The sequence below is a fragment of the Cornus florida genome, unplaced genomic scaffold (assembly GCF_030987335.1).
Source record: "Cornus florida cultivar Cherokee Brave unplaced genomic scaffold, ASM3098733v1 CherokeeBrave_3.0.0_Hap2_Chr03, whole genome shotgun sequence".
Classification (NCBI taxonomy): domain Eukaryota; kingdom Viridiplantae; phylum Streptophyta; class Magnoliopsida; order Cornales; family Cornaceae; genus Cornus; species Cornus florida.
In genome coordinates this window covers 26485686-26500946 of record NW_026775573.1, presented here as the reverse complement: position 1 = coordinate 26500946, position 15261 = coordinate 26485686, and the positions used below count along the sequence as shown (strand labels likewise).

Below are 15261 nucleotides of genomic sequence, written 5' to 3'. Positions count from 1 at the left end.
CCTTAATATGCTGCAACGTGTCATGCTGCTCAGGAAGATGTTGCCTTGATGCCATGTTGCCTTAGTTTATAGCTGATTCAAATATATGCCAACTACCATGTCACCTCAATAAGGTTCTGTTGAAAGGGCTTTTGGGCTGTTGGGACCTTCAAATACCACATTGCCTTGATATTTATCCTAATGGTACTAAAATATAAGATTTCTTAGATTGATAATTGCCGTGGTGGGAATTTTAATTTTACCTTTAAAGCTCCCCTGATACTGTTTCATTATGTTGAAACTGCAAGGAAAGCAAGAATTTCTAGCTCATTGGGCATAAAAAGTTCCATCAACAAGCATCGATTAAATGAGATTCCTAATACTCGATATCATTTGCTACTTAGGCAAGAGTTTCTAGCTTCTCTGGCCTAAAAAGTTTCATCTAAACTAGCTTACAGGTGATGTCTTAATACCTGTAAATTGTTTCATTGTGTTAGGAGGACAATGCATGTGTCTTAGGCCACCCACTGAAAAAAAAAAAAAAAAAACAGTAATGTCGTTCTGTATGCACACCAATTGCCTGAAATTCTTTGTAATGTACATATGTAGGTAATATCATCCCTCTAATTTCACTGGCTATCGTAAACTTCCTGGAGTTGCCAACAAGAAACTGAACAATTATTCTTTAACACCCCCCGCCACCCGCCCCCCCCCCCCCCCCCCCCCCCGGCTTGTCAATCAGAGGGAGTACTTTTCCAACTAAATTCTCACTCTAACATTCCCTTTTACTCAAATGCTAAAATATCATAGCTTCAATTGGAAAAACAGTGATAATGTTGGTGAAAATCTGAAATCGATTTGTTTATTTGACAAAGATCCAACTTCATTAAACACCTAGTTAGACTGAATGAGTAATTAACTTTGTAAATGCAGTCATCACATAGTTTTCTAATTTCACTCGGGGAGTGTAATAACTTTATAGTTTATACATATTTAGTGTTCAAGGTCACAAAATTCTCAACATACAATGAAAGAGGGAAATATAAAACCATTGCTGCTCATTTGCAGACTAAGACATCATTCTTGGTATTTGAAGTCCTTAGAACATACGATTTATTTATAGATGATGTTCTAATATTTAGAATCAGGAGCGGATGGACCTCAGTTCTTCTAGTAAAGCATTCAAATCAGAGTAAGATGATCCACCATCTTCAACGGCCCTCCTTGCCATATCTTGCAGTGCCCCGGCTCGGTTTCTCATTAACCCAGCTTCTTCACCAACCATTAACTGAGTCACTGCCTTCTCTATATCTTCCTTCTTTACAGAGGCCTTATTATCCTCTGCCCATCTAGACCATCCCTGAGCACCCACTCTCACTCCTACCCTCAAAACATCTGTCTCAAATTTTTCATTGGAAAACTGATCTGCAAAGTGTGGCCATGTGACCATTGGCACTCCTGCAGTCACTCCCTCCAGCAACGAGTTCCATCCACAGTGAGTCACAAACCCTCCAACGGCTTCATGTTCAAGGATGAGCACTTGCGGTGCCCACCCCCTTATTATCAGACCCTTCCCTTCCATTCTCTTCTCAAACCCTTCTGGCAACCACTCTTCCTCTTCTTGCTTCTCTTTTCTAACCACCCAAATGAATTGTTGTTCAGAAGCTTCAAGACCCCTTGCTATCTCAAGTAGCTGAGCAGCTGAAAAATTGGCTAAACTTCCAAAACATACATAGAGTACTGATTTTGGTTTCTTAGAGTCGAGCCAATTCAAACACTCTTGTTCATCAATTGAGGATTTATTTCCCCTCTTGCCTTTAAGTTCATTGTTTCTGTTGCATAACGAAACTGGACCAATATGCCATGTCTTTCTTCCTATAATCTCTCTGTAATATTCTGAATAAGCCGGTTCCAGCTCGTGGAAGCTGTTAACGAGAACTCCATAGCTTGTCTCCACCGATTTCTTAACTTTTTCAAGTAAAGTGGTTATATGGTTTTGAGTTCCTTCTCTAAGATGATCCGGCAGTTCTTGTCTTGTCATCTTTATTGTGTCTGGAAGTCCTGGCACAATGAAGGGTTCTGAATCAGATTCAATGTTTTCAAAGGGTTTATGGCACATTAAGTTGTGATAGACACAAAGAGGGAAGACACCGGTACCATGGAAAACCAGCCTTGGAATCCCAAGCTTGCCCGCTACTTCAGTAGCCCATGGAAAGAAAAGGTCAGCCACAAGGCAATCGGGATGGTCTTCCCTCAAGAGGTGTTCGAATGGTTCTTGAAGCAGATCAATAGCCTTGTAAAACTTCAGAACCATTTCTGGAGAAGTAACAGAAGTTAGGTTCTCACATCCTTCTGGCAACCCTACTTCCGAAGAAGAGAACTTAATAAGGCGGATACTGATGTCTGAGCCTAGTTTGGTATCCATGTCTATGGTTTTAGAGATGAGAGGAGCATTGAGGGGTGTTGTTATAATGGTTGCCTTGGCGCCGTGGCCAGAAAACAGTGTGGCCATGTCTACCATTGGGATCATGTGGCCATAAGCCATCACAGGAAAGAAGTAGATGTGCAGCTGCTGATGTTTTGAACCCATGAAGCTCTATAGGACGAATGAGAGTTTGGAACAAGGAGGATAAAAAGACTGAAATGAGGTTTGAAATTGAATTTGCAATGAATGGGATAGGAAGAGGCAGAGAGCTAAGCTAATGTTTTTTTGATTAGGTAGCTAGAAAAAGAACTAAGGTTTTTTTTCCGCCTATGCAATCTCATGTCTTGGTTCTACCCATTGCTTCAATATTTATATGCAGGGGAAGCTGAATTTAAATACATACAAGGATGGACTTCTTGTTGTAACTTCATGGTAATATAATCTCTTTAGATAAAAACATTTGAATATATTTAATTTCGTGATTGGCCTTGCTGATGCATGTGCTTGACCATTGGGGAATCAGAAAAAGCCCAGAACCATGGTATGAAGCTGCCTCTCTCTCTCTCTCTATATATATATATGTGTGTGTGTGTGTGTGTGTGTGTAACTGTGTTATTTTATTGGTCAAGTGCTTTTGTATTTGTTGACGTAGAGCGCAAGAAATATATTGAAAATCATTTGAGGTTGTCTCTATCACATTTGGTTTGCTTTTCAACATTATTATGGTAAAATAATCTCTTCAGTCAAAATATTTTAATTTGTTTAACATCATGGCAGTGTTTGTCTAGTGCTGTTTTATTTAGACACTTGGGGCTCAAGAGATCTACATGAAAATATACTTCAGAAAGTCTTTTTCGATTTAGTGCACAGACATACTAATTGTATTAAATTCTTTTATCAGAAAACACTCTTCAAGCGCAAGAAATGTCTTGAAACTAGTTGAGGCTTGGTATAAGTTAGGACCTTCAATATCTGTGAAGTATTTTTTATATCATGATAGTCAATTTTCATCACACATCGTCAAGTTCATGCCTTTTTAAGATCATTTGATTCAGCATGTCATTTGAACTGTTGCATGATATTTTGTGTAGAGCTTTTGCCCAGCTTCATGCTTAAATGTATATTTGATGTTTCAGTTTTGACTTTTGTTTCTCTTAGATTGGCATCTCTATATGCTTCAAATTTCATAATATGAGCTGATTACTTTTCCCTTTTGCAGTCCAATATGGTTATGATAACAATTATATTAGTAGTGTCTGTTTTACTTGACCATAATTCCAAAGAGAAGAATTATAAAGCTTGATCATTTTCGGAACCTGAGTTAGTAGGTTTGTTCACTGATAGGACTTGATGGTCCTATAAAATGAAAACTAGGATTTCTTTGTTATTTTATTTTTATTTTTATTTACATTTGAAAATTTTAATTTAAAAAAAAAAAAAACACTAATACTATAAAGGATATATATATATATATATATATATATATATATTTACAAATAATCAGAATGGTTTTGGGCTGGGATCACTTTTTAACTCTCCTCAAACCTACCTCTGTTCCTGTTAAAGTACATAAAAAATCTGACCCAATAGGAATTGTCTTGTTGTAACTCCATGGTAATGCACTCTCTTTAAAAAAAAAAAAAAAAAAAACACTTTAATATATTTAATTTCATGATTTCCCTTGTTGATGTGTGTGCTTGACCATTTGGCAATCAGACAAAGCATGGAACCATGGTATGAAGATGCCTCTCTCTATATATGTGTGTGTTATTTTATTGGTCCAGTGCTTTTGTATTTGTAGATGTAGAGCGCAGGAAATGTATTAAAAATTATTTGAGGTTGTCTCTATCACATTTGGATTACTTTTCAACTTTTTCATGGTAAAATAAAGTCTGCATTCAAAGTATTTCAATATATTTCACACAGTTCTTAGTCTAGTGGTGTTTTATATGGATACTTGGAGCCCAAAATATTTACATGAAATATACTTGAGAAAGTGTTTCTAGATTCAGTGAACAAACTTCTAATTGTGTTAAATCCTTTTGGCAGATAACAATAGATGTCTTGAAGACTTGGTAAAGGTTAGGACCTTCAATATATGTGAGGTATTTTTTACGTCCTGAAAGTCAATTTTCATCACATTTCATGAAACTTTTGCCTGGTTTCATGCTTAAATGCATATTTAATGTTTTAGTTTTGACTTTCGATTTCTCTTTTGCAGTCTAATATGATAAAATTTTGTGTCTGTTTTTCTTGACCCTAATTCCAAAGAGAAGAATTTTAAAGCTTTATCTTTATCCAAACCTGAAATTGATAGCCTTTGGCTGCAAACACTTCATAACAAATAGGCCCATTGAATTTATGCAAACTAGCTATTATTCCAAAAATTCTAGTAAACAGCCATCTTAATTAGATTGTTAAATGCTACATACTTACCTATGTCAATTACATACAAGTCCTACACTTTTCATTTTATAGGGCTATCAAATCCTAACATTGAACAAAGTTACTATATCTTCATCCATTGATAGGACTTGGTGGTCATATAAAATAAAAAGTAGGACTTCTTTCTAATATTTTTTTATTTTATTTTGTAAATTGAAGAAAGAAGCCGAAGGGCTTAGCGAGTTTGCATCCCTTAGATACATTGAGGTGGGACTCTGACCCTTCCGCTTCTTTCTTCGGTGCATATATCATGGGTTTTAATGGAGAAAGAGGGATATCCATTTCTTGCATTGTCCTTTTTCTGATTTATTAGTTTTTAGATTCTGCTGAGTACTTCTCTGGATTTTTTGATGCTATTGACACCTCCATCTTAAATCCGACCCACAAAGGACACAGTCTTATCTTGATTTAGATCCAGGATGGGTTCGAATCCTACTGTAATGCATAATTTTGGGAAAATAAAAATAAAAAATTCAATTCCTAAACAAATTGAAGTAAAAGTTTTTTAGATAATTAAATATAAGTATAAACAACACTTAATACTTTCATGCATGTATTTCCTAATTTTGTAATTATAACTTAAAAGTGTGATTAAAGAAAAGGAAAATTTAATAATATTATAATTAATGAATTATATTCTTTACAACTAATCTGAGTGCGACTGAATCAGATTTTGACTCTAGTCAAACCAGCCCTAACTCGGATTACAATACATCAAATCCAGCTCAATAGGAATAGGGTGGGACAGGTTACTGGGTAGATAAATTTGTGATTCATATCTTGGTATATAAATGTATAAATTTTGAAGAAAAAATCAAGAGTTGGGAAGGAAGTAATTTTTCTTTTAGAGAATTATGGAAAACGTATAGAAACATTAAAAGGAAATCTCTTTTATTTTGCGAAAAGCCTGTGCTCATGATTTTTCAAAATCCACCTGTTTTAGCCCTTTTATTTTATTATTTTTCCATCAAATTTCCATGAAGAGAACATTTTCAAGAAGAATATGGTTTGAACCATAAAATGGAATTCATGGCAACAGTATGGGAAAATGAACTTCAACATTGATTTAGTACAAAAACTTCAACACTTGCAAACCCTTTCCATTAGCATATTTTCAACCCTGACATGATTGTAAATCCTTCGTAATTCTGGTTTGACGAAACCACTTAGTGTAGATAAAATCTAAGGCTCAGTCTATACTCAATCCACCATCCCGGCCAACAACTATACTCCAGCTAATGGCCTTCTGTATGCACACCGATTACCTGAAGTTCCTTATTATCAATTGTTTACAAAATTTCCATAGGTCTACGCGTTGCAGATTGTGTTATGTACATATGTAATCCTCTAATTCCAAACTTCCTGGAGTAGCTGACAAGAAACTGAACGATTAATTTTTTTCCCTCTCTTGTCAATCTAAGGGAGTACTTCTCCAACTGCATTCTCGCTCTGTTAACATTGGTTTTAACTCAAATGGCTTAAATTTCATTTCTTCAATTGGAAAAGCAGTGATAATGTTGCGGAAAACCTGAAAAATCCATTTTCTATTGGCTAAAGATATAAATTCGTTGCACGCCTACTTAGATTGGATGACTAATTAACTTTGTAATTGTAATCATCACATTGCTTCATAACTTCACTCGTGGTGTGGAATGACTTTGTAGTTTATATATTATATAGTTGACATATAAAGTCACAGAATTCTCAACATATACAACAAAAGAAGGACATATAAAACCAGTTTCGCTCATTTGTAAACTTGCTAAGACATAATCCTTCATATTTGAAGTCCTTAGAACATAAGATTGATGTATAGATGATGTTCTAATAGTTAGTGTCAGGAGTGGATGGACCTCAGTTCTTCGAGTAAAGCATTCAAATCAGAGTAAGATGATCCACCATCTTCAACGGCCCTCCTTGCCATATCTTGCAGTGCCCCTGCTCGGTTTCTCATTAACCCAGCTTCTTCACCAACCATTAACTGAGTCACTGCCTTCTCTATATCTTCCTTCTTTACAGAGGCCTTATTATCCTCTGCCCATCTAGACCATCCCTGAGCACCCACTCTCACTCTACCCTCAAAACATCCGTCACAAATTTTTCATTGGAAAACTGATCTGCAAAGTGTGGCCATGTGACCATTGGCACTCCTGCAGTCACTCCCTCCAGCAACGAGTTCCATCCACAGTGAGTCACAAACCCTCCAACGGCTTCATGTTCAAGGATGAGCACTTGCGGTGCCCACCCCCTTATTATCAGACCCTTCCCTTCCATTCTCTTCTCAAACCCTTCTGGCAACCACTCTTCCTCTTCTTGCTTCTCTTTTCTAACCACCCAAATGAATTGTTGTTCAGAAGCTTCAAGACCCCTTGCTATCTCAAGTAGCTGAGCAGCTGAAAGATTGGCTAAACTTCCAAAACATACATAGAGTACTGATTTTGGTTTTTTAGAGTCGAGCCAATTCAAACACTCTTGTTCATCAATTGAGGATTTATTTCTCCTCTTGCCTTTAAGTTCATTGTATCTGTTGCATAATGTAACTGGACCAATATGCCATGTCTTTCTTCCTATAATCTCTCTGTAATGTTCTGAATAAGCCGGTTCCAGCTCGTGGAAGCTGTTAACGAGAACTCCATAGCTTGTCATCTCCGATTTCATAGCTTTTTCAATTAAAGCGGTTATATGGTTTTGAGTTCCTTCTCTAAGATGATCCGGCAGTTCTTGTCTTGTCATCTTTATTGTGTCCGGAAGTCCTGGCACAATGAAAGGTTCTGAATCTGATTCAATGTCTTCAAAGGGTTTATGGCGCAATAAGTTGTGATAGACACAAAGAGGGAAGACACCGGTACCATGGAAAACCAGCCTTGGGATCCCAAGCTTGCCAGCTACTTCAGTAGCCCATGGAAAGTAAATGTCAGCCACAAGGCAATCCGGACGGTCTTCCCTCAAGAGGTGTTCGAATGGTTCTTGAAGCAGATCAATAGCCTTGTAAAACTTCGGAACCATTTCTGGAGAAGTAACAGAAGTTAGGTTCTCACATCCTTCTGGCAACCCTACTTGCGAAGAAGAGAACTTAATAAGGTGGATACTAATGTTTGAGCCTAGTTCGGTATCCATGTCTATGGTTTTAGTGATGAGAGGAGCATTGAGGGGTGTTGTTATAATGGTTGCCTTGGCGCCATGGCCAGAAAATAGTTTGGCCATGTCTACCATTGGGATCATGTGGCCATGAGCCATCATAGGAAAGAAGTAAATGTGCAGCGGCTGAGGTTTTGAACCCATGAGGCTCTATATGACGAATGAGGGTTTGGAACAAGGATGATAAAAAGACTGAAATGAGGTCTGAAATTGAATTTGCAATGAATGGGATAGGAAGAGGCAGAGAACTAAGCTAATGTTTTTTTGATTAGGCAGCTAGAAAAAGAACTAAGGTTTTTTTTTCGCCTATGCAATCTCATGTCTTGGTTCTACCCATTGATTCAATATTTATATGCAGGGGAAGCTGAATTTAAATACATACAAGGACGGACTTCTTGTTGTAACTTCATGGTAATATAATCTCTTTAGAAAAGAACATTTGAATATATTTAATTTCATGATTGGCCTTCTGTTGCATGTGCTTGACCATTGGGGAATCAGACAAAGCCTGGAACCATGGTATGAAGCTGCCTCTCCCTATATGTGTGTGTGTGTGTGTAACTGTGTTATTTTATTGGTCAAGTGCTTTTTTATTTGTTGACGTAGAGCGCAAGAAATATATTGAAAATCATTTGAGGTTGTCTCTATCACATTTGGTTTTCTTTTCAACATTATTATGGTAAAATAATCTCTTCAGTCAAAATATTTTAATTTGTTTAACATCATGGCAGTGTTTGTCTAGTGCTGTTTTATTTAGATACTTGGGGCTCAAGAGATCTACATGAAAATATACTTCAGAAAGTCTTTTTCGATTTAGTGCACAGACATACTAATTGTATTAAATTCTTTTATCAGAAAACACTCTTTAAGCGCAAGAAATGTCTTGAAACTAGTTGAGGCTTGGTATAAGTTAGGACCTTCAATATCTGTGAAGTATTTTTTATATCATGATAGTCAATTTTCATCACACATCGTCAAGTTCATGCCGTTTTAAGATCATTTGATTCAGCATGTCATTTGAACTGTTGCATGATATTTTGTGTAGAGCTTTTGCCCAGCTTCATGCTTAAATGTATATTTGATGTTTCAGTTTTGACTTTTGTTTCTCTTAGATTGGCATCTCTATATGCTTCAAATTTCATAATATGAGCTGATTACTTTTCCCTTTTGCAGTCCAATATGGTTATGATAACAATTATATTAGTAGTGTCTGTTTTACTTGACCCTAATTCCAAAGAGAAGAATTATAAAGCTTGATCATTTTCGGAACCTGAGTTAGTAGGTTTGTTCACTGATAGGACTCGATGGTCCTATAAAATGAAAACTAGGATTTCTTTGTTATTTTATTTTTATTTTTATTTACATTTGAAAATTTTAATTTAAAAAAAAAAAAAACACTAATACTATAAAGGATATATATATATATATATATTTACAAATAATCAGAATGGTTTTGGGCTGGGATCACTTTTTAACTCTCCTCAAACCTACCTCTGTTCCTGTTAAAGTACATAAAAAATCTGACCCAATAGGAATTGTATTGTTGTAACTCCATGGTAATGCACTCTCTTTAAAAAAAAAAAAAAAAAACACTTTAATATATTTAATTTCATGATTTCCCTTGTTGATGTGTGTGCTTGACCATTTGGCAATCAGACAAAGCATGGAACCATGGTATGAAGATGCCTCTCTCTATATATGTGTGTGTTATTTTATTGGTCCAGTGCTTTTGTATTTGTAGATGTAGAGCGCAGGAAATGTATTAAAAATTATTTGAGGTTGTCTCTATCACATTTGGATTACTTTTCAACTTTTTCATGGTAAAATAAAGTCTGCATTCAAAGTATTTCAATATATTTCACACAATTCTTAGTCTAGTGGTGTTTTATATGGATACTTGGAGCCCAAAATATTTACATGAAATATACTTGAGAAAGTGTTTCTAGATTCAGTGAACAAACTTCTAATTGTGTTAAATCCTTTTGGCAGATAACAATAGATGTCTTGAAGACTTGGTAAAGGTTAGGACCTTTAATATATGTGAGGTATTTTTTACGTCCTGAAAGTCAATTTTCATCACATTTCATGATTAGTCTTTCTTTATAAAACTTTTGTCTGGTTTCGTGCCTAAATGCATATTTAATGTTTCAGTTTTGACTTTTGATTCTCTTAGATTGGCAACTCTATGTGCTTCAAATTTCATAAAGTTACTATATTTTCATCCATTGACAGGACTTGGTGGTCATATAAAATAAAAAGTAGGACTTCTTTGTAATTTTTTTATATTATTTTGTAAATTGAAGAAAGAAGCCGAAGGGCTTAGCGAGTTTGCATCCCTTGGATACATTGAGGTGGGACTCTGACCCTTCCGCTTCTTTCTTCGGTGCATATATCATGGTTCTTAATGGAGAAAGAAGGATATCCATTTCTTGCATTGTCCTTTTTCTGATTTATTAGTTTTTAGATTTTGCTGAGTACTTCTCTATACATTTTGATGCTATTGACACCTCCATCTTAAATCCGACCCACAAAGGACCTTATCTTGATTTAGATCCAGGATGGGTTCGAATCCTACTGTAATGCATAATTTTGGAAAAATAAAAATAAAAAATTCAATTCCTAAACAAATTCAAGAAAAAGTTTTTTAGATAATTAAATATAAGTATAAACAACACTTAATACTTACATGCATGTATTTCCTAATTTTGTAATTAGAACTTAAAAGTGTGATTAAAGAAAAGGAAAATTTAATAATATTATAATTAATGAATTATATTCTTTACAACTAATCTGAGTGGGACTGGATCAGATTTTGACTCTACTAAAAGCAGCCCTAACTCGGATTACAATACATCAAATCCAGCTCAATAGGAATAGGGTGGGACAGGTTATTGGGTAGATAAATTTGTGATTCATATCTTGGTGTATAAATGTATAAATTTTGAAGAAAAAATCAAGAGTTGGGAAGGAAGTAATTTTTCTTTTAGAGAATTATGGAAAATGTATAGAAACATTAAAAGAAAATCTCTTTTATTTTGCGAAAAGCCTGTGGTCATGATTTTTCAAAATCCACATGTTTTAGTCCTTTTCTTTTATTATTTTTCCATCAAATTTCCATGAAGAGAACATTTTCAAGAAGAATATGGTTTGAACCATAAAATGGAATTCATGGCAACAGTTTGGGAAAATGAACTTCAACATTGATTTAGTACAAAAATTTCAACACTTGCAAACCCTTTCCATTAGCATATTTTCAACCCTGACATGATTGTAAATCTTTCGTAATTCTGGTTTGACGAAACCACTTAGTGTAGATAAAATCTAAGGCTCAGTCTATACTCAATCCACCATCCCGGCCAACACCTATACACCAGCTAATGGCCTTCTGTATGCACACCGATTACCTGAAGTTCCTTATTATCAATTGCTTGCAAAATTTCCATAGGTCTACGCGTTGCAGATTGTGTTATGTACATATGTAATCCTCTAATTCCAAACTTCCTGGAGTAGCTGACAAGAAACTGAACGATTAATTTTTTTCCCTCTCTTGTCAATCTAAGGGAGTACTTCTCCAACTGCAGTCTCGCTCTATTAACATTGGTTTTAACTCAAATGGCTTAAATTTCATTTCTTCAATTGGAAAAGCAGTGATAACTTTGTGGAAAACCTGAAAAATCTATCTATTGGCCAAAGATATAAATTCGTTGCACGCCTAGTTAGATTGGATGACTAATTGACTCTGTAATTGTAATTATCACATTGCTTCATAACTTCACTCATGGTGTAGAATGACTTTGTAGTTTATATATTATATAGTTGACATATAAAGTCACAGAATTCTCAACATATACAACAAAAGAAGGACATATAAAACCAGTTTCTCTCATTTGTAAACTTGCTAAGACATAATCCTTCATATTTGAAGTCCTTAGAACATAAGATTGATGTATAGATGATGTTCTAATAGTTAGTGTCAGGAGCGGATGGACCTCAGTTCTTCGAGTAAAGCATTCAAATCAGAGTAAGATGATCCACCATCTTCAACAGCCCTCCTTGCCTTTTCTTTCAATGCCCTTGCTCGGTTCCTCATTATCTCAGCTTCTGCACTGACCATTAACTGAGTCACTGCCATCTCTATATCTTCCTTCCTTACAGAGCCCTTATTATCCTCTGCCCATCTAGACCATCCCTGAGCACCCACTCTCACTCCTATCCTCAAAACATCCGTCACGAATTTTTCATTGGCAAACTGATCTACAAAGAGTGGCCATGTGACCATTGGCACTCCTGCAGTCACTCCCTCCAGCAACGAGTTCCATCCACAGTGAGTCACAAACCCTCCTACGGCTTCATTTTCAAGAATTAGCACTTGGGGTGCCCACCCCCTTATTATCAGACCCTTCCCTTCAATTCTCTTCTCAAACCCTTCTGGCAACCACTCTTCCTTTTCTTCCTTTTCTTTTCTAACCACCCAAATGAATTGCTGTTCAGAAGCTTCAAGACCCTTTGCTATCTCAAGTAGCTGAGCAGCTGAAAAATCGGCTAAACTTCCAAAACATACATAGAGTACTGATTTTGGTTTCTTAGAGTCGAGCCAATTCAAACACTCTTCTTCATCAATCGAGGATTTATTTCCCCTCTTGCCTTTAAGTTCATTGTCTCTGTTGAATAACGAAACCGGACCAATATGCCATGCCTTTCTTCCTACAACCTCCCTGTAATATTCTGAATAAGCTGGTTCCAGCTCGTGGAAGCTGTTCACGAGAACTCCATAGCTTGTCAATTCCGCTTTCATAATTTCTTGAAATAAAGTGGCTATATAGTTCTGAGTTTCTCCTTCTCTATTATGATCAGACAGTTCTCGTCTTGTCATCTTTATTGTGTCCGGAAGTCCTGGCACAATGACGGGTTCTGAATCTGATTCAATGTTTTTGAAGGGTTTATGGTGGACTAAGCTGTGATGGACACAAAGTGGGAAGACACCGGTACCATGGAAAACCAGCTTTGGAATCCCAAGCTTGCTTGCTAACTCAGTAGCCCATGGAAAATACATGTCAGCCACAAGGCAATCAGGGCTGTCTTCCCTCAAGAGTTGTTCGAATGGTTCTTGAAGCATATAAGTAGCCTTGTAAAACTTCACAATCATCTCCGGAGAAGTGACAGAGGATAGGTTCTCACATCCTTCTGGCAACCCTACTTCCAAAGAAGAGAATTTAATGACTCGGATACTGATGTTTGAGCCTAGTTCGGTATCCATGTCGATGGTTTTAGAGATTAGAGGCGCATTGAGGGGTGTTGTGATAATGGTTGCCTTCACACCGTGGCCGGAAAATAGTTTGGCCATGTCTACCATTGGAATCATGTGGCCGTGAGCCATCATAGGAAAGAAGTAGATGTGCAGCTGATGAGGTTTTGAAGCCATGTGGCTTTGTAGAGTTTTGGAACAAGGGTGATAAAAAGACTGAAATAAGGTATTGAATTGTATTTGCAATGAGTATGAGATAGGAAGTGGCAGAGAGCTAAGCTAATGAGTTTTTGATTAGTAGCTAGAAGAAGAACTAAATTTGGGTTTTTTTGTTTGGTTCTACCCCTTTATTCAATATTTATGTGCAGGGGATGCTGAATTTTGATACATACAAGGATTGACTTCTTGTTGTAACTTCTTGGTAATATAATCTCTTTAGAAAAAGAAAAAAAAACATTTTAATATAATTTAATTTCATTATTGGCCTTGATGTGATGCTTGTTCTTGACAGTTGAGCAATCAGACAAGACAAAGCATGGAACCATGGTATGAAGCTGCCTCTCTGTTTATATAATATATATGTGTGTGTTATTTTATTGGTGAAGTGTTTTGTATTTGTAAATTATTTGAGGCTGTCTCTATCAAATTTGGATTGTTTTTCAACTTTATCATGGTAAAATAATCTCTTCAACAAAAAAATTTCAATATGTTTATTATGATGGCAGTTTGTGTGTGTGTAGAAAATACATACAAATCTTAGTCTGCTATTGTTTTATTTGGGTACTTGGAGCCCAAGGGATCTACATGGAATGTACTTCAGAAAGTCTTTCTAGTCTTCTAGATTCAGTGAACAGACTTCTCATTCTTATTGTATTAAATCCTTTTGATAGATAACGTGCTTCAAGCGCTAGAAATGCCTTGAATTTAGTTGAGACTTGGTAAAAGTTGGGACCTTTAACATACGTGAGGTATTTTTTACATCCTAAAGTCAACTGTCATCACAAATGATTTGTTTCGTGATAGGTCTTTCTTCATAAAACTTTTGCCTTGTTTCATGGTTGAATGCATCCCTTTTGATTCTTCTTGGCCAAGCTAGTTATATATAATTACAAATTTCATAAAATGAGTTGATTGCTTCCCCTTATGCAGTCCAATAGTGTTAAACGCTAGATGCTTACCTATGTCATGGATATTAACAGGAAAATAATTATTTTTAAACAGAAGAAAGAAGATGATCGAAGGGGATAACAGAAGAGTTTTGCATTTCTTGGATGTATTGAGGTGGGACTTCGACCCTTCGACTTCTTTCTTCGGTGCATATATCATGGCTCTTAACTGAGAAAGACGATAATCATTTCTAAGCGTTGTCCCAACTTTCTGTGATTTATTAGCTTCTTGATCTTGCTTGGTACTTCACGAGACACCTCCATCCTAAACCCGTCCCGTGCACGACGTTTTATCTTTACCTTTGATTTAGAGCCAAGAAGGGTTTGAGTCATATTTTATTGTATAATTTTTTAAGCCAAATAATAATAATAATAATAAAAATAAAAATAAAAGTCAAATTCTAAACAAATTCAGCATAAAATTTTTAGAAAATTATATATAAGAAACAAATACTTAAAAGTTACGTGCATATATTTATTAATATTGTAAAAACTTAAAATATCATGAAAAGAAAAAAAAAATAGTAATATTATAATTTAGTGAATTATATTATTTACAACTAATCAAGTGGGACTTGGATCGATTTTTTACTGTCATCAAACATACCTCCCTGCTTGGATTACGTTTCATAAAAATCAAGCCCAATAGGAATGGGGTGGGACACGTACACACTTAAGTAAAGTTGTGATCCATATATTTTTGGTGTATATGTTAAATTACACATACACCTGAGCTAATGGAGGGGGTGTAACACCAACAACCCAACTCCAAAATGTTTCCTAAAATGTTCAGATTAACTACTTAGGCTTATTTATTAAAGTGAAGTAATTAAGATCATTGAAGTCTATAATAGGGCTGTAAC

General features: G+C 35.7%; 2 protein-coding genes and 1 pseudogene across 2 annotated transcripts; all 3 read right to left on the bottom strand.

Annotated features, from left to right (window-relative positions):
• Nucleotides 1–1063: 1063 nt before the first annotated feature.
• On the bottom strand, nt 1064–2643 carry LOC132298711 (scopoletin glucosyltransferase-like). The gene has a single exon (XM_059795092.1). The coding sequence runs from the start codon at nt 2567–2569 to the stop codon at nt 1124–1126; it is 1446 nt and encodes a 481-aa protein (XP_059651075.1). The 5' UTR covers nt 2570–2643; the 3' UTR covers nt 1064–1123.
• A 3858-nt stretch (nt 2644–6501) lies between these two features.
• Nucleotides 6502–8245, bottom strand: LOC132298710 (scopoletin glucosyltransferase-like; annotated as a pseudogene).
• A 3510-nt stretch (nt 8246–11755) lies between these two features.
• On the bottom strand, nt 11756–13811 carry LOC132300023 (scopoletin glucosyltransferase-like). Its single transcript, XM_059796946.1, has one exon. The coding sequence runs from the start codon at nt 13407–13409 to the stop codon at nt 11961–11963; it is 1449 nt and encodes a 482-aa protein (XP_059652929.1). The 5' UTR covers nt 13410–13811; the 3' UTR covers nt 11756–11960.
• Between the last annotated feature and the right edge of the window lie 1450 nt (nt 13812–15261).